The sequence below is a fragment of the Monodelphis domestica genome, chromosome 4 (assembly GCF_027887165.1).
Source record: "Monodelphis domestica isolate mMonDom1 chromosome 4, mMonDom1.pri, whole genome shotgun sequence".
Classification (NCBI taxonomy): Eukaryota; Metazoa; Chordata; class Mammalia; order Didelphimorphia; family Didelphidae; genus Monodelphis; species Monodelphis domestica.
The window spans coordinates 393,574,570-393,597,300 of NC_077230.1; the positions used below are offsets into that span (position 1 = coordinate 393,574,570).

At 37.3% G+C, this 22,731-nt stretch overlaps 1 protein-coding gene across 4 annotated transcripts in view; it reads left to right on the forward strand.

Moving 5' to 3' along the window:
• The first annotated feature begins 262 nt into the window (after positions 1-262).
• ZBTB17 (zinc finger and BTB domain containing 17) overlaps positions 263-22,731 on the forward strand; it is a 53,595-nt gene continuing 31,126 nt past the window's right edge. Inside the window, exons 1-2 of one of the 4 annotated variants that reach the window (XM_007491662.2) lie at positions 329-474; positions 5,910-5,983. Coding sequence is in view for 2 of the 4 variants with exons in the window: in XM_007491661.2 (XP_007491723.1) it covers positions 468-474 (7 nt within the window). In the remaining 2 variants the exon portion in view is untranslated. Of the gene's footprint in view, positions 475-5,909; positions 5,984-22,731 lie in introns of all 4 variants that reach the window. The other 3 variants (XM_007491661.2, XR_008911559.1, XM_016422172.2) reach the window with 3 other exon arrangements.

The window sequence follows — 22,731 nt, forward strand, 5'->3', positions numbered from 1 at the left end:
TCCATGCCTAGTATAGTGTCTGGCACATAGCACCTTTCTAATTTATAATTTGAATACTTTTCGAATTTAATTAACTTGGCAATTGTCCCTGTTCATACGGGGAGCGGCGAAGAGATAGAAATACTTGGGATATGTGTCAAAACTTAGGGGTTTCCTTCCGGCCTTGGCTCAGTCCAGGTGTCATGGTAGCGCTCAGAAGCGGCCACCACGTGACTCCCAGTCCCTCTTTCCCCTAAATTCCCCAGGGTTCCTGGGGGTCGAAGTTGGGACATAGCGCATGCGCTCTGTCTGCCGGTCGGCCAGCCGGAACGACAGTGGCGCATGCGCCGGAAGCGGCGGCCGTGGGAAACACTGCGAGGTCGGTTCCGCCCGGCTCCAACATGGCGGCGCCCTTTGTCTGCTCTGAGGTGCCGTCCCCGGCCTTCGACCGGCCGTGATGCGTCTCCCTCTGCGGCAGGGTCCGGAACATGGCAGGTGAGGGGCATGGAGCCTAGGGAGGGAAGACAACTGCGCCTGTTGAGAGGGGCCTGAGAAGTTGGCGGGGTAGAGGCAGGAGGGGGAGCAGTTGTGTGTGTGGAAAGGGGGTCCCCCCGAAGCGGGAGGGGGGAGGGGCAGTTTCCCGAGAGGAGGGGGCGGACAGGAAGAGAGCGTTCGGAGGGGGCGGGGGAGGTGGGGAGCGGAATAGAGTATTCCAATGGGGCGGGGGAGGAGGGGAGACAGTGCGCGTGCGTGTGCGGGCTTCTGGCTGGGGTCCGCGGTAGGAGGTGGGGGGAAAAGAACCTCAGACTTCGCTGTCCGGGGCTGGAGAGCGAGCGTGTGGGTGGGTGCTTGCTGGAGAACGGACGAGCTTGCCGAGAAACCCTCCGCATAACCTGAACCAAACTCTCTGACCTGTACTCGTCCTCGGCACTGGAGGAGAGGAGAGCCCCAGTGCTGACCCTCGCCTTCACCCTGGGCGGGGAGGAGGTTGTGGTCTGTCCCGCCTTTCCCCTAGACTTAAGTGTCTCGGATGTACCGGCCGGGGGGTGGGGGGAAAGGATTGGGTGAGGGGAGGGGTGCAGTCCCAAACTGAATCTCTACGGGCCATGTGACCTTGGGCAAGTCACCTTCTTGCCAGGTACAGGAGAAACTTACTAGGGTGTGATTTACAAGTGGAGCGCTTAGCGCCGGACCTGGCATTCCTTAGGTTTCTAATAAATGCTCCCTCTTTACAAGCTGTCTCAGACCATAGAACGAGAGCTCCTTAAGAGCTGGGGTAGTATTTTTACCTTTCTTTGTATTTCCCGTGGTGGCACTTAGTAGGTGCTTAATAAATGTTCATTATTTACATTTCTCATTAGAACTTGGGTTCTTTGAGTGCCTGTACAGTGTTCTCAGAGTTTTGAATGATTATTGACTTGATTACTGAGACCAAACCAAAAAAACTGATAGCGAAGGGCTAGTGTCCCGGATACAGATGAAAATAAAAGCAAAGCCCCTTACCTTAAGGATCTTTCATTCGTTCCATCAAGCATTTTTGTTCAGATAAGAAATCTACATAAAACCTAGTCCTTGCCTAAGTGGTCCTTATATTTTAGTGTTTATGTAAGGAACACCAATGTAGATTGCCTTACTATACCATCCACACATTAGAGAGATACAAACAGATTTAAGGGCTGACATCAGAGTTGGACTTAAAGGAACATGAGTATTTAGTGAGGGAAAAGGAGAGAAGAAATACCGCTTGTAGAGAACAGACTGAGCAAAGAAAGTCACAGAAATTATGGGTTGGCAGAGCATTTAATTTGGACCAGAACAAAATATGCACAGAGGAGAATAATAAGACATTTATCAGACTTTTGATTGGTCTCCTTCCTCACCTTTTCTTAGAGCTCCTTGTCAATATTTCTTCTTTACCCTCCATCACATTTTTAAAAATTTTTGTTTAATTGATTAAGAGAATTTTTCCATGGTTATATCCTCCACATTTTACTTTGAATTATACATGTCAGTCAGCAAACATTAATTGCTTACTATGTCCCAGGCATCTTGCCAAAGATTTAAGAGTCTAGTTGGGATGTGGTTGTGGAGAATTAGGATCCTCCATGCTCCTAGTTAATGAAGAGATTGTGGTTAACTATATTGTTAATTTGGAAATACATGGTAAAGAAATTGGGGATCATCTCAAAGATGAGTTTCTCTAGTCTCCCATCTTCTCCAATTTTCATTAGTTAGAAATTCCTCAAAGATGATGACAAGAATGAAACTGCTGAGAAGGGAGACCCAAGAAAGGTATACAGAAGGAAACAAATTTTAAATGATCACATAAAAGCAAAATGAATTGATCGTAGAGTGCTAAAGGCAGTTGGGTGGCTCTGTGAATAGCATGCTGGGGCTAGAGTCAAAGACCTAGTTCAAATTTGGCCATTGACACTTAACTGTTGGACCCCAGTAAAATAGGAATAATAATGGTGCCTTACTTCCCAGGGTTATTATAAAGATGATGATTATAAAGTGCTTAGCTCTAGTAAGTACTATATAAGTGTTAGCTATTATTATACTTCAGTTTTCAAAGCTTTTTGAAAGTAGGAAAGAAAGACTTTCAAATGTTCTGCCTAATGTCGCCTTCTTATCATGAATAAAAAACCCTGGTTTAGAACGTGTATTCTAGGCTATCTGGAGTTCTAAACCTAGGACCAGCTAACTCCCTTGCTCTTTTAGTAGAGAACATATCAGAGCCTCCCCCTACTGAACATTCTTGTTCTTCCGGGTCAGGGTGGAGCTCTGTGGGTTCCACCCAGCACTTGAAGCATTTGCCAGGAAATCAGCCAAATGGATCATTTAAATTGTACTCTGCCCAGTGGGCTCCCACCCAGTTTCTCTGTTGCACTTGTATTGGAATTCCTTAAGGAATGGCCCTGCCCTATGGAGCACAAATACTTTCCCCGTGCAAATGTGTGTGGCAGAGTGACATTTTGCTGTGTCATGTGCATCACACAATAGAAAGGGCACCCCAAAATTAAAACAAGAGCTCTCCAGGGACTACTGTTCTGGGTATGAAGCATGATTACAGAAGAAAACCATAATATGATTCCTTTCCTGGCTTAAAGCAAAGCAACTCTTTTAAAAGTGGATCTGAAGGGATGGAGACAAAGAACCAGTAGCTCAGTGGGGATGGAGATGATGAATGAACCAGTTCAGTGGTTTCACTACTGCCAATTGGCTGGTATGTGCCGAGAACCATCTCTGGGAGTAAGTGAAAAGCCACTGAAGGCTAGTGAACAAGGAGGTGTTTTGGATTCTAAGGCTCTGGAGCTTCTGGAGCAGGAGAGTGACATGTTCAGATGCTAGCTTTAGGATGATCAATTTGGAGTCTGTGTGAATGAGAACTGGCAAAAGGATATGTTGGATTTAGGGATTGAATGCCAATAGGCCATTGAAATATGCCAGACAAGAGATGATGAAGGCCAGAACTAACCTGGTGTGAGCAGAGAAAAGATGGACCTTCTAGCTTCACGAAGGGCTGTCCTCTCCTAGCTATCCTTACAAATCCTGTTTATTATTCTTTATAATTTTGTTACATTCCCTTTTTTTTTGTAAATACTGTATATGTTGTTTTCTTTGCTTACTTTACTCTGTATCACTTTAAGTCTGTGCTTCTTTGTATCTTTGTCTTTTTCATTATTTCATGTTATTGTTCAGTCATTTCAGTCCTGTCTGACTCTTTGTGATCTCATTTGGGGTTTTCTTGGCAAAGATACTGGAGCAACTTGCCATTTCCTTCTCCAGCTCATTTTACAGATGAAGAATTGAAGCAAACAAGGTTAAGTGACTTGCCCAAGGTCACATAACTAGGAAGTGTCTGAGGTCAGATTTTAACTCTGGAAGATAAGTCTTTCTGACTCCAGGCCCTGCACTCTTATCCACTGTGCTACCTAGCTACTTCCAAGCAGCACAATAATATTACATTATATTAGTTTACCAGAATTTGTTTACCCATTCACTAATTGATGGGCATCCACTTTATTTCCAATTCTTAACTGTCTCAGAAAGTGCAGCTATACATATTTTGGGAGTGTTTGGAGACTTTCTTTTCATCAGTAGCTTCTTTGAAGGATATAAAGCCAGGAAGGGAATCTCTGGGTCAAAGAATATGATATTTTAGTCCCTTTATGTAATTCCAAATTGCTTATCAAAATGATGGTATCAATTCACAGCTTCACTAATAATAGTATGCCTATTGTCCCACAACCCCTCAAGCTTTTTTTGTCATCTTTGCCAATTTGTAAAGCATGAAGTAAAACCTCACAGTTGTTTTGATTTGTGTATCTCTTATTAGTGATTTCTAGCATTTTTTCATTTGATTATGAATACTTCGCTGTTCCATCTTTTAAGAACTGTTTGTTTATGGGGAATGGCTATTATAACTAACTATATATATAAAAATTTATTTGTTAATTGTTAATATATCTTGGATACCCAACTCAGAGAACTTTTATAAAATTCTTTTTTTCTATTCAATTCCTCTCAGGCACATTAATTTTGTATGCAGAAACTTTATATAAGTTATCTATTTTTTATCTTTTATTTAGTTTCTGACTTTTCTTATTTGATAACAGCCAATTCTAAAGGCTGGGGGATGGGGCACATTTCATTCTTGTGTTTTTAAGCTGTTGTCCATGTGACAAGAGAAAACAGTTGATAAATTCTAAGTGTTGGAAAATTACTTTTTGAAATGGACCAAGGTCTTCTTCCTTTTGACTCCCGTCCATGAATTTTGGATCTTCCTTTTGGAACAGGGTGGTCCAGGCCTTCTCTCTCTCATACATGACAACCCATTAGGTGTGAGAGTTCTCATGTATGCTCCCTTGGTCTTTTCTTAAATCATTCTTGAGACTAAATTGCATGGACAAGCTGAGGAAAGAGTAAGGAAGCTGAGGTCTAGTAGCTAAGTGAGGTACTGGGAAAAGTGATAGAATGGAGAAGACCAGAGTTCAAATCCAGCCTCCAGTGCTTATTAGCTGGGCAAATCAGTTCACCTTTGTTTGCCTCGGTTTCCTCATCTGTAAAATGAGCATTACAATAGCACCTAACTTAGAAGTTTGTTGCCAGCATCAAAGAACTTAACATGTACACACCTTAAAGTCCTTTATAAGTATGCTATTATCATTTGTGGAAAGAGAACCACTCTGCCATGCTGGGAATCATGAGGACAGGACTCAAATTCTAGTGATGACACCAAGTAAGTTCTATGATTTTGGCTTCTGGGCCTCAATTTTCTCATCTGTAAAATGAATTCTTGGTCTTAAATCTCTCCCAACACTTCAGATTCTAATGGCCCTTTTTTACCTCTCTAAAGAACCTAAGAAATACTCTCCCATCAGATCAGCAACATCTCTTGAATTTAGAAACTTCTGGTATGACAATGAGAGGGATTATGGGAGCTGTAGATAGTTGTCTTCTAGGATGTCAACCCTCAAAGCATTTTTAACTAAGAGCTTAGTTTTTGGAACTTTTCTCAGCCTATCTCTTCTATCCCCTTAAAAATAAGGATTCCTAACTGTCTTTCTGTTTTAATCATAGAATGTAAAGGCAGTTTAATCCTTAGCAGAGCAAGTACTCTCAAATCCAGGTAGAACCTTATCAGCAAGGCTGCACACTTCCTCTGGGCCCCACTGTCCAATCCATAATCTGCTGTCTTTTACCAGGTCTGAAAATATCTTTTCAGAGATCCAGGATATCTTTGTTAGATTTGAAAATACCCAACAGGGATATTTTGATTATATCTTCAGATTTCACATTCTCCTCAACTCCCCCTCTCCTTTCCCCTCAAGCCCATGAACCATGAACTTCTGTTTCCCTTGTGAGCTTTGACAACAGATTGTAGCAAGTGAAAGTCACTCTTTGAATATCTGTTTTTTTCTCCATAGTGGTGATGGATGTAGCTACAGCCAAAGAAAATTATTTGGGCTGGATAAGAAGTCTTAGCTACAGGAAGTGTTAGGTAAGGGGACATCAGTTTCTATATCATTTTAAGACATGAAAGAAATATTGCTTTTTGCCACATGAGAAGGGATTCTCCCCATAATCGATTGATGAAATACACTTGACTGTGCCAGAGAGGTTATCCCAATTTTGCTCAAATCATTGAGTCATCTCAGAAAGTTAAAAGGCTCTCCCATCAAAGATTTTCATTGTGAGAGTTCTTTTGCCCAGAAACCTCTTTGTTTAGGGTCATAAAGCTTATGTGACCAATCAAGTCAGTGTATCAGTTTGTCAACACATTGTTTTGTCAGAACTTTTTGCCCTTATGAATGAAAGGATTGGGAAGAAAGGCATCTTTGGTATTAGGGGCATGGCATAATAGAGCTCTGAAGACTTGGCTTCAGATCTTGGCTCTGATACTGTGTGACTACAAACAGGCTGTTTCTCTCTAGGTACCTTAGTTTCTTTATCTGTAAAATGGGGATCCTGTTACTCATACTACCTACATCAGAGTTTTTGTAAAGAATTTGCTTTGAAATTTAAAAACCCTATATAAATGTGAGCTTTCAATATTATATCTGCAGGAAAAAGGATTTTTGCCTTATTGTTTTTGCAGATTTAGACCCTGATTTCTTTTTAATGTGCTGTTAGTGATAAGACACTGAAACTCAGAGAGGTTGGTTTATTTTGTTGCCTTAGGGTTATGCAACCATTAAATAACTCAAATCCACATCTTAAGACTCTAGAGCCAAGGCTTTTTCAAATATCCTCACATTTCTGAGAGACATAATCAACCTTTATCCAGAGAATCTAAAGCCAGTTTGAAAAACAAGTGTGAAAATGTTTGAGGGCAACAAAACTAATGCTCTCAATATAGAGGAACAGAAACTAATGGAAAGTTACAGCAAGTGAAGGAGGTCAGCTGAATGGCTGTTAGTTAAGTGGGAAATGAACACTTCACTTCTTATTTCCTGATTGACTTTCAGCATTAATCTAATTGGGGAAAATTGAGGAGATGTAGAAGAGATGCTTACAGAATGGGAATGTAGTCCTATGACCATGCCCCTCAAGATGTGAGATTGAACAGAACTATTGGGTTTCTGGTTGATTTCCCATCTACAAACACAATTATTTGTAACTAGAAAATCTCACTTATTCCATGAAGGAAATCTTGAGATTATTTCCCCCATTTGGCTTTCCAGAAACAGTCTTTTGTCAGAGAATAGCAGAAAAAGTGGAGATTTGGCATTGGAATAACTACTTTTGAATCCCTTTTAGTGCTTCCAGCTCCAAGACCTTAGGCATATCCTTCAACTTCTCTGAGCCTTGGCTTCTTCATTTGTAAAATGAGAATAATAATGTCCTAAGCCTTTCTTACCACCTAACTTCCCCAACTTGAAACCTAGGAGTCATCCTGAACTCTTCACTATTTCTCACTAGGGTGTGTGTGTGTGTGTGTGTGTATATATATATACACTGGATAGTTGTGTATATATATATATATATACACTGGATAGTTGACTCAGAGGGGGTATTGTGATTGTCCTTTTGTTAGGGGAGGTGGCATGTTCTAAAATGACTTATATAAAAGTAAAAGGCCTTAAGTAAAACCCATGTTTTTAAGAGAAAGTAGAACATAAATCTGCACCACCTATAGCACAAATGAATTAGGAATGCCACCTGATTAGATCCCTTACAATGGCATCATTTTTTCGGCAAGACTACTTTTGAAATCAGTTTCTAAGTTAAACTTGAAAAGCCACTTGAATCACCCCTGCCCCCCCAAGTGCATCAAGGCCAATGTTATGAAAAGTACACAGAGAACATACCAGAACTGATTGGGATCTTTTGGTAAGGCAGGGTCCACCTACTTCAAAATAACATTATCTACTCACTCCCATTTCTAGAATGTTTTAAGGCTTAAAAAGCACTTTTCATTCCTTTAATGAAGGTCATACAAGTGTTAGTTAATGATCGAGTCAATAAATGTTTATTTAGTACCAACTATGTGCTAGCTAGGCCATGAGGATACAAAAAAAGACAAAAACAAATTCCCACATTAGCCAAGTTAAAAAAAAAAAGGTATTACCCTGTGCTATCTGTCAATAAGTGGGCAGCATGTCTCTTCAAGATTTATCTAGAATTATGATTGTTTATTGCATTGATCAGTGTTCCTAAGCATTTTATAGTTATTTTCAGATTGAGATGCATGTGAGGTGTCCTGTTCTAAATGTTCATTAGATGATTATGATGAGCCTGGAGCTTAGGAGAAAGACTAGGGCTAGGTATATAGATCAATATAGTGCTGATCATTCAATCAGTAGGATCTGATGTTGGTATCAAGTAAGATAGTGTAATGAGAACAGATCCCTGGACAGAGGGTCTGGCCCTGGTATACCCACAAGTAGGCCTTGACAAGGGTGAATATCTAGTAAAGGGAACTGAGAAGGGAACAAGTAAGAGGAGAACCAAGAGTGAGAGTAGTATCATGAAAAGTCAAAGAAGGGTGTGATCAATAGGTCAGATGATTCCAAAAGGTCAAGAAAGATGAGGACTGAGGGGGCAGCTGGGTAGCTCAGTGGATTGAGAGCCAGGCCTAGAGATGGGAGGTCCTAGGTTCAAATTTGGCCTCAGACACTTCCCAGTTGTATGACCCTGGGCAAGTCACTTGACCCCCATTGCCTAGCCCTTACCACTCTTCTGCCTTGGAGCCAATACACAGTATTGATTCCAAGATGGAAGGTAAGGGTTTAAAAAAAAAAAGAAAGAAAGAAAGATGAGGACTGAGAAGAGGCATCAGATATGGCAGCTAAGATAATACATGTATAACCTAATGCAATTGCTTATCAACTCCAGAGAGGCAGGAGACAATATGAACTTTGGAAAACTAATGTGTAATTGTGTAAATTGTGGAATAAAATGTGTAATTTAATTGTGTAAATAATTTTTTATTGGAATAAAATAAAGATCTTGTAAATAATTTTTTATTGGAATAAAATAAAGATCAAATTTTTTTAAAAAAGATATGGCAACTGAGAAGTCATTGACCTAGCACAGTGGATAGAGCACCAGGTCTGGAGTCAGGAGGACCTGAGTTCAAATCAGGCCTCAGACACTTCCTAGCCATGTAACCCTGGGCAAGACACTTAGCCCCAGCTGTCTCTTCCTTACTGTTAGGCCCTGAGTTGGGAGGACATAAGTTTAACTGTGGCTTCAAACACTTCCTAGCTATATGACTCTGGGCAAGTCACTTAACACTGTTTGCCTATTCCTTACCCTTCTGTTTAGAGTTGTTATTAGGTCAGGAAGAAGGAGTTTTAAAAAAAAAAGTCAGTAGTAAGTTTTAAGAGAGAGAAGTCTCAATTGAATAATGAAGTTGAACGCCTCATTTCAAAATGTTTAGAAGAAAATGAGAAAAAGGGAAGTGGAAACAAGAAGTGGAGGCTATTTTTCAAGGAGTTTATGTAAAATTTTCCATGATTTTTGGAATTATTTCTCATGGTACAGTAATGTTCTGTTACAAACATGTATTCATATTTGTTTTATCTATTCCCTAATTGATAGACATTTAAAATGTCCCATTGGACTGGGAGCTCCTTAAGGGCAGGGACTGTCTTTGGCCTTTCTTTGAATCCCCAGTGCTTAGACTAGTGCCTCACACACAGCAGGAGCTTCATAAATTCTTGTTGACTGACTTTTTTAAAGAAATAACTAAAAATCTTAGTTCTTGCTATAACTTTTCATATGGGCTTGACCTTGGGTTTTCAGATTTTCTCTCTTGCTTATTTAATCTTACCATATCTGAGTTAGCAAGTCATTCATTTCTTTCTTGTTGGAGGAGGGAGCAGTCCTTATTGGATAGTAGTACCCTTACTTTAGTCCTTGTCCATACATGATTCAGAAGTCTTAAAACAGCATTATGAGGCAACGTGTCACTAAAGCCAATATGCTGAGGGGTGTTCACCTTTTTACTTCAGTACCTCAAGCATCAATGGTTGCATCGTTGTGGATCCTAACTCCCACTCACAGAGCAGCATTGCTGAAGATTTCATTTTTTGAGAATTTCCAGGGTCAGGGGCAGAATTTTACTAGCAGTTAGTCTGGATGGGCATAGCTACATTTGATCTTAGATGGTAAGCAAAAGTCGTTAATGTCTTTCCAACTTAGTGGAATTGTACTCTAGTAGAACCAGCCCCTGAGAACCTAAAGTCACCTCCATACTATGGAGTGTCAGAAGAATACTTCCTTTAGTTGTTTGTTGTTGGTTTTTAGCCCAGTTTTTGCCCATTATAAAATCACATGTACTACATCATACAATATCAGTGGATGCAATTGTATGTAATTCAATTCTCCACAAGTGCATACTCTTTCTTTGCAACTGAGAACTCATTTAATCACTGAGTATCTATTTACACTCAGTAAGCTACAATTAGTTGTTCACCAGCCTCTTTTTTTCCTGCTCATATTTTTCCAGCAGGAAACTTAATTCTGACCAATTAGTTCTTCAAATAATTTAGCAATAGTTAGGAAACACTTAACAGTTGTGCTGTGGAGTCCTTCAGGCAATAAAAAATGACAGTTTGGCAAGCTTCCTTCAGTTACTTATCATATGCTATTAAGACTTAAAAATTAAAGATTAAAGGCCTTAAAGGTTAGATAGTCTTAATTCCATCATTCTACAGATGAGAAAATAAATGGAGACCCAGAGAGGGTGATAGAATCATAGATTTAGAGCTAGAAAGGAACTTGGAGATTGTATAGTCCGGTCCATTCATTTTATTTTACTAAAAAACAGTTTTTTCAATTCCATATAAAAACATAAAAACACTTTTTGACAATTGTTTTCTGACATTTTAGAATTTGGGTCCCTCTACCTCCCACCTCCTTGAGGTGGGAAATAGTCTGATATAGGTTCTACCCATACTTTCATTCAATATATAGTTCCAAATTGCTCATTTTGTGATAGAAGGAAATAAAGTGAAAGATGTTGTACTTTGATCTGCAATCAGATTCCAATAGTTCCTTCTTTGGCTATAGATAGCATTTTTTATCATGTATCACTTTGTGTTATATTGGAACCTTGTTTTGCTGATAATAGTTTCACAGTTGATCATCCTGTAATTAATTCTGTTACTGTATACACTTTTCTCCTGGATCTGTTCATTTTACTTTGTATCAATTCATAGAAGTCTTTCTAGGTTTTTCTGAACTCATCCTGTTTATTATGTATGTGTAATAGTATTCCATTACAACCATATGCCACAACTTGTTCATCCATTCCCCAATTGATGGACATCCCTTCAGTTTCCAATTTTTTGCCATTACAAAAAGGCTAAAAGTATTTTTGTATAAGTAGGTCCTTTCCCCCTATCTCTGATCTTGTTGGGGTACAGACTCAGTAGTGGTATTGCCAGATCAAAGGGTATACATGCCTACTTTTATGGCCCTTTTGTCATGGTTCCATAGTGCTTTCCAGAACGGTTGTGTCAGGTCACAGTTCCAGCAGTAGTATATTAGTGTCCCAATTTTCCCACATCCTCTTCAACATTTTTTCATTTTCATTTTTGGTTATATTAGCCAGTGTGTTAGGTGTGAGGAGGTATCCCAGAGTTGTTTTAATTTGCAGTTCTCCAATCAATAGTAGTTTGGAACATTTTTTCATATGACTATAGGTAGTTTTAATTTCATCTGAGAATTCATATCCTGTTCATATCCTTTGACCATTTGTCATTTGGGGAGCCATTCATTTTATTTAAAAAATTTTTTTAATTATTTTTAAAAATCACCCAAAATCTGTTCCCCCATTAATAATAAAAGGAAAAGCCCTGTTACAAACATGTATAATCAAACAAAACAGTTCTGTATTGACCAAGAAATATTTATGTATGTATACACACATATCTATATAAATGTATACATGTATATGTCTCATTCTGCACTCTTAAAGTCATTCACTTCTCTCTGGAGGTGGGAAACAGGCCTCATTAAGTCTTCTAGAAATATGGTTGATTGGACGTTATATTGTATTGTTCTGGTTCTGTTCTGTCTGTATCAGTTCATACAGTTCTTACCAGGGTTCTCTGAACTCATTCCCTTCATCCTTTCTGATAGCACAATAGTATTCTATTAAATGTATATATTATTACTTGTTCAGCTAATCTATGATTGATAGACACCCTTCCTTCCCCTCAGTTTCCCATTCTTTTTCACCTCAAAAAGAACAGTGAATATTTTTGTACAGCCTTAGAGTTTGTTTTGATTAGTGCTAATCCACTACTTAATCTACTCTCTCTCCAACTCCTCCTTCTGTTTTCCTTCCCAGTTGTATTTGTGTATATTCCTCTGTCCTTTGACCAGTTCAAATGGCAGCCTTTCCTCCCTTCCTCCTTATTGTATAGACTTATATTTTGCACACCCCAATTATATGAGATAGTATTTCCAAACTTTCCTTTCTCTCTTTCCATTCTTTTAATATCAGCAAATAAGAGCAGCCCGTTGTTTTTGAACCTATATGATTATATTCAGTTTTGCTAGGTAAATTATTTTTGCCTGTAAGCCTATATCTTTTGACTTCTGGGATCACTTTACACTCCTTCATAGTGGTGACTGTTAAATCCATTTTGAGGTTTGTTTTAGGAACTAACTGATAAATTCTATTTCCACTGTGACTTTTTTAGTGTAGAGAACCTCCCTCTACTATAGTCTAGGATCACTGAGAATCCAGTTGGCCTATTCATGATTACAGTCTGTGTGTTTCAGAGGCTAGACCTGAGCTGTAGTCTTCTAACTCCCTGGACTTGAGGCTAACATGCCTTTATATAAGAGTATAGTGTGCAGCCATGTGAACAATTCTCACATCTTACTGAAGAGTGATTATGTGACCTTGGACAAGTAATAAGGCTCTCCAGGTTTTCAGTTTCCTCGTCTTTGATTTTTACCTAAAGGAGGGCTAGACCACATCGATCAGTAAACATTTATTGAATGCCAGCTATGTGCTAGGCACCATGCTCTGAGTCCTGGGGTTACATTCCTTCCAAATCTAAGTTTCTGATTCATTGAGCTTCACATCAAGTAGCAATTTTAGATTCCAAATAGCACTAGCTTCCTGGGACATTAAACCAATTTTGCCACCAATCATTTGATTATAAAGAGTATCCATCTATATTGGATGAGTGCCAGGCAATAAAAATAGCTAATTTTGATTAATTTGATTCCTGGTACATACCTTGCAGAGAGAATAGATTCTTGAACCAGCCTTAACTGCTAATCCTTCTGTTTAGGATCATGCTATTTTAATACTATATTGCACAGTAGCCTCTTGGATTTCTGTGAAACACCAGGGTCTCCTGGCAAGTGAAAGCCAGGTGATAATTTAACCTGTTTTCCTCATTCCCTCTTCGCAAAAGGCCCAAGGGAAATGGGGCAAATGTATTTGTGTCTAGGGTTTTGAAGTTGACTGCAAAGCATTTTATGCAGGCAAGTAATGTTTGTGGAAAGTGTCTCTTTTGTCTTTGGCACACTGGTGACATTTCCTCTAATGGGCTCCCCCTCATGTAATTTTTGAGAATCCTGCTTGCATTTTTAATGCTTAATCTGGGTTATATTTCATGTCTGAAAGTAGTCATTCCATCTACAAAATGGAAAAGCAGTGTAAGAAGCCACTTAGTGCTGTGGGTGGGTATCCTAGTTTTCACCTGGGAACAGCCATCAGCATTTAATAGAGCAATTGTTCAATATAAAGTGTCTTTCTGACAGAAGAAATCATTCTCTATGGCACTAGCCTAGTCTCAGCTTTCTTCCACCCTTTTTTCTCTATCTCAACTGGTTTCTGAATTATTCTAGATCCCTTTGCCCCATTTAGGAGGAATGGAACCATTGATTGTGATGATAGCATCTTAGCTTTGTCAAATCAATTTATTTCTTGAATGCACCAAGGTGCATAGATTAATAAGGCTCTTTAGGGGAGGAAATGGAATTAGGCCTTTATATTAAGAGATTTTATAATTGAGTGACATATTTGAATTCCTCACCAGACCTTATTTCTTTGATGAGAGAAGATGGAATTTACAGCTCCAGGTGGGTATATGTATAGGTCACATTTTTAGTTGTTTTTTTTTTTTAATTTAAACTCTAAAGTGCTAAAGATCCTCCAGAGAAACTTTTTTTTTTCTTAAAGAAGTTATTTGGGGGCTGTTAGGTAGTTTAGTGGATAAAGTTCCAGTCCTGGAGTTAGGATAACCTGGGTTCAAATGTGGCCTCAGATACTTTCTAGCCATGTGACTCTGGGAAAGTCTCTTAAACCCAATTGCCTTGCCCTTTCCACTTTTCTGCCTTAGAATTGATCCCTAGTATTGATTCCAAAACAGAAGGTAAGGTGTTTTGGTTTTTTTAAAGGCATTTATAGTTATAATGAAACTTAAGGCCACAGTGAATATGAAATATGTTTTATTAGTACAGCAACTGCTGAATGCCTTCTTTGAGAGTTTTCTGACTGCCTAGATGATTACATTAAAGGATCAGAATTGTTCTCCTTAGCCTAAGAGGGAAAACTAAGGCCAATAAATACAAACTGAAGAAAAGTAAATTTTGATTTTATAGAAGGCAAAACTTTTTTGCCATAATTTTCCTCAGCAAGCATTTATTAAGGCCTGCTATTTGCCAGGCTCTGTGCTAAGCTCTGAGGATATTAAAAAAAAAGACATAAGACATTCCCAGCCCTCAAGGAGCTCTGAGGGGACAACACACAAAAAGGAGCTGAAAAAGAGCAAGGGTATGAGGGTATCCAGCTCTGGGGCAAGGTGACATCCTGCAGCCTGGGAGAAAATGATCTGAGGAGATGTGAATTAGAGGGTTAATTTCATCATACAGGAAGATCAGGGGAGCAGCTTGTGAGAAAGGAAGAAAATGCCTTATTAGATCCTTACATTTAAGAGGAATATGGGAGGAGCTCTCCAATGTACATCTCCATCCTCTCCCATCAGAGAGTAAGAAGAAGCCCCATAGGTAAGGGGATGCTGAGGCGTGAGTTTCAGAGCTGATTTCATCTTGCAAAATGATATTACTGGGAATTTGACAAACAGCAACAAAAACAAACATTTTCCTATAAGAATATTATAAATCTCTTTTTTTTGTATAATTCAGACTTAACCTGGTTAAATTGCCCAGTTTGTCTATGTCCCTTTCTGAGTTTCTGTTTGAGTTTTTTAAATGATTCATCACTTTTTTTAGCACTATAATTCACACACCTCCTCTCCATTACTCTTTACCCCCCCAAAAAATACCTCATTTGTAAAAAAAAAAAATATATATATATATATATATATATATAATCCCACAGAAAAAATTCACATCTTAGCTATTTTTTTAATTTAGGATTTTTTTTTCACAATTACATGTAAAAACATCTTTTAACATTCTTTATAAAATATTTTGAGTTCCTAATTCTCTTTCCCTCTTCCTCTGTACTCCAACACCAGAAGGCAAGAAATTTGCTATAGATTATACATGTACAGTAATGCAAAAAAAAAAAATGCATTTCCTTATTAGCCATGTTTTAAAAGACTGCTCCAAACTCTCACCCCCAAAAGTCCCCTTAGAAAAATAAAGTAAAAAAAATATATGCTTTAGACTCTTATCAGTTCTTTTTCTGGAAGTAGATAGTATTTTTCATAAATCCTTTGGAATTGTCTTGGGTCATTGTATTGCTGAGAAGAGCCAAGTCATTCACAGTTGATCATTGTACAATATTGCTGGTTTTGTTCACTTCACTTTGTTTCAGTTCATATAAGTCTTCCCAGATTTTTCTGAAACAAGCTTAATCTTTTCTTATAGCACCATAGTAATATTCTATGACAGTATATCATAACTTGTTCAACCATTCTCCAGTTGATAGGCATTCCCTCAATTTCCAGTTCTTTGCTACCACAAAAAGAGCTGCCATAAATATTTTTATACATGGAGATCCTTTTCTCATTCTTTTTTAAAAAATTTCTTTGGGATACAGACCTAGTAGTGGTTTTAGGTCAATGAGTATGCATAGTTTTATAGCCCTTCGGGTATAGTTCCTAATTGCTCTACAGAATGGTTAGATCAGTTCACAACTGTCCCGTTTTTCCCATATCCTCTCTAACATTTATTATTTTCCTTTTCTGTCATATTAGCCAATCTGGTAAGTGTGAGGAAGTATCTCAGAGCTGTTTTAATTTGCATTTCTCTGATCAGTAGTGATTTGGAGCATTTTTTTTCATGTAACTATATATTTCAATTTCTTCATCTGAAAATTGCCTGTTTATATCCTTTGACTATTTATCAATTGGAACATGACTCATATTTTTTATAAATTTAACTCAATTTTCTGTGGATTTGAAAGATACTGCCTTTATCACAGAAAGTTGCTGTAAAATTTTTTTCTCAGTTTTCTGTTTTCTTATTCAGGCTGCATTGGGTGTTGTGTGGTGCACAAAACCATTTTATTTAATGTAAATAAATTACCTATGTTATAAACTATAATGCTGTCTCTTGTTTTGTGATAAATCTTTATTCACAGATCAGACAGGTTAGCTATTCCATGGTCCCCTAATTTGCTTTTGTGATTATCTCAAGATGCAGAAAAAGCTTTTAACAAAATACAATACTAATTCCTATTAAAAACACTAGAAAACACAAGAATAAATGGAACTTTCCTTAAAATGATAGGTAGTATCTATCATTTTGACTTTTTCTTGGTATGCAATGTGAAACATTGGTCTAAAACTAAATTTGGCCAAACCACTTTCTAGTTTTCCCAGCAGTTTTTGACAAATAGTGAATTCTTGTCCCAAGACCTTAGATCTTTGTGTTTATCAAACACTAGATTACTATGGTCACATACTACTGTGTATTGTGTACCTAAATCTATTCTACTGATCTACCACTATTTCTTAGCCAGATTGTTTTAATGATTACCAATCTTTAATACAGTTTGAAATCTGATACTGCTAGGCCACCTTCCTTCACATTTTTTCCCCCATTAATTCCTTTGATATTCTTGACCTTTTGTTCTTGCAGATGTATTTTGTTACAATTTTTTCTAGCTCTGTGAAATAATTTTTTGGTAGTTTGGTATGACACTGAGTAAATTAATTTAGATAGAATAATTATTTTTATTCTATTAGTTCTGCCTTCCTGTGAGCAATTAATATTTTTCCAATTGTTTACATATGACTTTATTTGTATTAAGTGTTTTGTAATTGTATTCATATAGTTTCTGTGTTTGTCTTGGTAGACTTCCAAGTATTTTTTCTTGTCTGAATTTATTTTAATGGAATTTCTCTATCACTTCCTGCTGAACTTTGTTGGTAATATATAGAAATGCTGGTGATTATGAGTTTATTTTATATCCTGCAAATTTGCTGGAGTTCTCAATTATTTCAACTAGTTTTTTAGTTGATTCTCTAGGATTCTCTAAGGGTACTATCATATCATCTGCAAAGTGGTAGTTTTGTTTCCTCATTGCCTAGTCTAATTTCTTGTTTCTTTTTTTCTCTTATTGCTGTAGTTAGCATTTCTAGAATAATATTGAATAATGTTTTGAATAGTGTATAATGTATTTGAATAGTGAATAATGTATTGAATACTGATGGTAATAGGTAATCTTTGCTTCATCTTTGATCTAATTGAGAAGGCTTCTAGCTTATCCCTATTACAAATAATGCTTGCTGATAATTTTAGATAGATACTACTTATCATTTTAAGGAAAGTTCCAATTTGTAAAGATAATTTTAGTGTTGTGACTTAAAATCTAAATTTAATTGGTCACCAGGGAAAATCCCAAATAATAAAATACCCAAGTCAGCTGGAAATTTATGGTGATTTAATTGATATAGTGGAAAGAAACTAAGAAAAAGGGAGAAGGAAAGAGTAAAGGATTTCTCCTGCCTGGCTTGTATTGGGTGGGAAGATTAGGGGATCTAGAAAGTAAGGTTTTGGAGTGTGAAAGAGGAAGGAATCAGCCTGAACTCCAAAAGGGCTCAGCCAAGATGCCTGAGCCTGAGTCAGCTCAAGGGCAAACTCACTGCCAAACCCAGACAAATAGCTGCCACCACACTGAGATGTCTTAGCACACTGCCAGCCAGAGTCGCCTCTCTGGGGAAAGAGGGAGAGAGAAGAAGTGATGTGCCTTATATAGACAATTTTATGCCACTTTCCCCAGTCTCATCTGTACCAATGATAGCTTAGCTTGACTTAGGACAGCCCAGGGGTCTGTCCGCTGTTTCTGATTTGTCATTTGCTAGCACATGCCCGTGTATTGTGGGTATGCACATTCCTGGGTGCTAGACCAAGACCAAGCAAGATGGAGAGAATCTAAAAATCACAAATTATTCCTATGTTTTCTAGTGTTTTTAATAGGAATTAGTATTGTATTTTGTTCAAAGCTTTTTCTGCATCTTAAGATAATCAAATGATTTTTCTTATTGATATGATCATTTATACTGACAATTTACCTAATAAATCGAACCATCCCTGAGTTCCTGGCATAAAACTAATCTGGTCATAGTGTTGTATGATCTTTGTGATATTTTGCAAAAATCTCCTTGTTAATATCTTATTCAAAATTTGCATCAATATTCATTATGGAAATTGGTCTATAGTTTTTCTGTTTTTGCTCTTCCTGCTTTAGGGATCAATACCATTTTTGTATCATAAAAAGAATTTGATAGGACTCCTTTATTTTTCAAAATAGTTGATATAGTGTGGAGTTAACTATTCTTTAATTGTTTGGTAGATGTCATTTATGAATCCATTTTGTCTTGGAGATTTTTTCTTAGACAGCTCATTGAGAGCTAGATATTCTGTTTTCTCTTCTATTAACCTATATTGTAAATCTTCATCCATTTCATTTAAGTTGTCGGATTTATTGGTATGTAATTAGGCAAAAATAGTTCCTAATAATTGCTTTAATTTCATCTGCATTGGTAGTGAATTCGTCCTTTTCTTTTTTGACTCTGGTACTTATTTTTAAATCAACCAGCAGTTTCCCTCTTTTATTTTTTGTTTGTTTGTTTTTTTCCATAAAAAGCAGCTCCTAGATTTCTTAGTTCAGTGTTTTTCTTACAGATTCAGGATTTCTAATTTGGTGTTTAATTTAAAATTTTTAGTTTTTATTTTTCTAGTTTTTTTTTTTAGTTGTATTGCCTGTATCAGTGAACTTCTCTTTCTTAGTTTTGTTCATATAAGCATTTATTTAGAAATAAAAATTTTCCCTTAACTGCTGCTTTGACTTCCAATAAATTTTTATATGTTTTCTTATTATTATTCATGTTAATGAAATTGATTATTTCTATGATTTGTTCTTTGACCTACTCATTCTTTTGGATTATTTAGTTTATAATTAATTTTCCCACAGCCCTCTATTGAATATAATTTATATTGTGTTATGATTTGAAAAGGATACATTGAATATTCCTGCTTTTCTCATTTGGTTGTGAGGTTTTTATGCTCTAATAAATGGTCAGTTTTTGTAAAGATGCCATGTATAGCTGAAAAAAGGGTTTTCTATTCCTATTAAGTTTTCTCCAGAGGCATATCATATCTAAGTTTTGTTTTGTTTTGTTTTTTTACATGATACTAATACTGGCATCTTTTATTTCCATAGCTCTTTTATTATTTTACAAAATGCTTTCCTATACATTATATCTTTTGATCATCACAATGGGCAGGGTAGACTTTTTTTTTAAATTTGGTCAATTTCAAACATTATTCCTTGGTTACAAAAATCATATTCTATTCCTCCCTTCCCTCCCCCTACCTTTCCCGTTGCCGACGCGCAATTCCACTGTGTATTATTACATGTGTCTTTGATCAGAGCCTATTTCCATGCTATTGGATGTTTGCACTAGGATGTTCCTTTAGTGTCTATATCCCCAATCATATCCCCCTCGACTCATGTAATCAAGCAATTGTTTTTCTTCTGTGTTTCTACTCCCACAGTTTTTTTCTGAATGTGGATAGTGTTCTTTCTCATAGATCCCTCTGAGTTGTTCAGGATCACTGCATTGATACTAATGGAGAAGTCCATTACATTTGATTGTACCACAATGTATCGGTCTCTGTGTACAATGTTCTCCTGGTTCTGCTCCTTTTGCTCTGCATCACTTCCTGGAGGTTGTTCCAGTTCCCATGGAATTCCTCCACTTTATAATTCCTTTGAGCACAATAGTATTCCATCACCAACAGATACCACAATTTGTTCAGCCATTCCCCAAAGGGCATCCCCTCATTTTCCAATTTTTTTTGCCACCACAAAGAGCACAGCTATGAATATTCTTGTACATGTATTTTTCCTTATTATCTCTTTGGGGTATAAACCCAGCAGTGCTATGGCTGGATCAAAGGGCAGATAGTCTTTTAGCGCCCTTTGGGCATAGTTCCAAATTGCCCTCCAGAATAGTTGGATCAATTCACAACTCCACCAGCAATGAATTAATGTCCTGACTTTGCCACATCCCCTCCAGCATTCATTACTTTTCATTGCTGTAATGTTAGCCAATCTGCTAGGTGTGATAGGTGATACCTCAGAGTTGTTTTGATTTGCATCTCTCTGATTATAAGAGATTTAGAACACTTTTTCATGTCCTTATTAATAGTTTTGATTTCTTTGACTGAAAATTGCCTATTCATGCCAGGGTAGACATTATTAATACTATATTATTTATTTATTTGTTTTTTAGAAAATTTTTAATCAATTTAGAACATTATTCCTTGATTACAAGAATCATATTCTTTCCCTCACTCCTTCCCATTGCTGACACACAATTCCACTGGGTTTTACAAGTGTCCTTGATCAGAACCTATTTCCATGTTGTTGATGTTTGCACTAGGATGTTCATTTAGAGTCTACATCCCCAGCCATAACCCCTCGACCCATGTAATCAAGCAATTGTTTTTCTTCTGTGTTTCTGCTCCCACAGTTTTTCCTCTGAATGTGGATATTTTTCTTTCTCATAAATCCCTCTGAGTTGTTCAGGATCACTGCATTGCCATTAATGGAGAAGTTCATTACATTCAATTGTGCCACAGTGTATTAGTCTCTGTGTACAATGTTCTCCTGGTTCTGCTCCTTTCACTCTGCATCAATTCTTGGAGGTCATTCCAGTTCACATGGAATTCCTCCAGTTTCATATCTAAGTTTTCTAAAATTCTATTAATCTCCTTAACTTCTTGTTTATTTTATCTAGTTCTGCTAGGGAACAGTTGAAATGTCCCCCACTAATATATTTTACTCTCTATTTCCTCCTATAACTCATTTAATTTTTTTTTTAAGAATTTGGATGTTATACTATCTGGTAGAAAGAAAAGATTTATTAATCTAATACAATGAATAGTTCTTAAGTATCTACTATGTGCCATACTGTGCTAAGGGCCAGATACAATCAATAAAGATAGCCCCTGCTTTCAAGGAACTTACAAATTAATTGAGGGAGACAACAAATAAAAGGAGGCAACCAAAGAGGTTGGGGGGGAGCTTATAGGGTACCTAGATTGAAGGCATCTTGTTTCTTGGAGTTGAAGCCAAGCAGAGCAACAAATAGAAAGTGAAATGAGCCAAAAATCTAGTTTCTATAAAGAGAGTCGTTAAGAAGAGTTTGGTGCAGGCCCATCAGCCCTCTAAACAAAGGAAAGAGGAGGAGGCTAAGATAAATGATATTAGTCATGACTTGAGTTTGCAGTATGGAGATGAGGTTAGAATTGATGAGCTCATTTTTGAGAGGGGCATCTCGTTCCATGCAGTTGAAACTAGGCAGAGTAGTAAATGCAAAGTGGAATGAGTACCTATTAAATGCCTGTTATAGATACTGAGGAGAATGCTGAAGATATAGTTTATATTTTAGCAAAAAAAAAATTTATAAAGTATCTCCTATCTTATAGAGAAGATAAATAGGTGTGGTTTAGATGATAATAAAATCAAATAGATTCTTAACTGTTTGAATAGTCTGACTCAAAGAGTGATTATTAATGTCAACAATAGTATTTATGTATTGCCTACCAAGTGCCAGGCTATTTACAAATATTATCTAATTGGATCCTCACAACAACCCTGGAAGTAGGGTGCTTTTGCTATTCTCATTTTATAGTAGAAGAAATTTAAGCAGAGGTTAAATTACTTGGCCAGGATCACACAGCTACTAAATGTCTGATTCTAAAGTTGAACTCTAGGTTCAGTGCTCTCTATTCATTCTGCCACCTGTCAGCATGGCAGGAGGTCTCCAGGGGAGAACTATAGGAATTTGAGCTAGGCTCTCTGCTTTTTATCCGTGTCATTGATTAAAAGTGTTAGGCATAGGCAGTATGCATATCAAATCTGCAGATGATGGTCTGCAAAGTTGGGAGAGCTATCTAGAGCTCTGTCAATGACAGTATCCAAAAAGATCTTGACAGGTATTAGGCTGAAACTGATAAAAATTAAATTCAGTGTGAATAAGTGTAAAGTTGCATTTGGGTTAAAAAAAATCAACTTCAGAAATAGAAGTTGGGAGGTGGATATTTAAATAGCAATTCTGAAAAAGATCTTAGGCTCTGAGTGGACTAGAAGCTGAATTGGGAGTAAGCAGCAGGACTTGAAGTTAGATATCTCACTGCTTTAACTTCTTGTAGTGTTTTTCTTCCTGTTTTTTCTTTTACCCACTTATAGTCTGCCTTATAGTACAGATTTGCATTAGTCTTGTTTTGCCTACAAATGGTAGAGTCATTGAGATAGAGAGGCCTCTTTTTTTTTTTCCTCTTCATGTC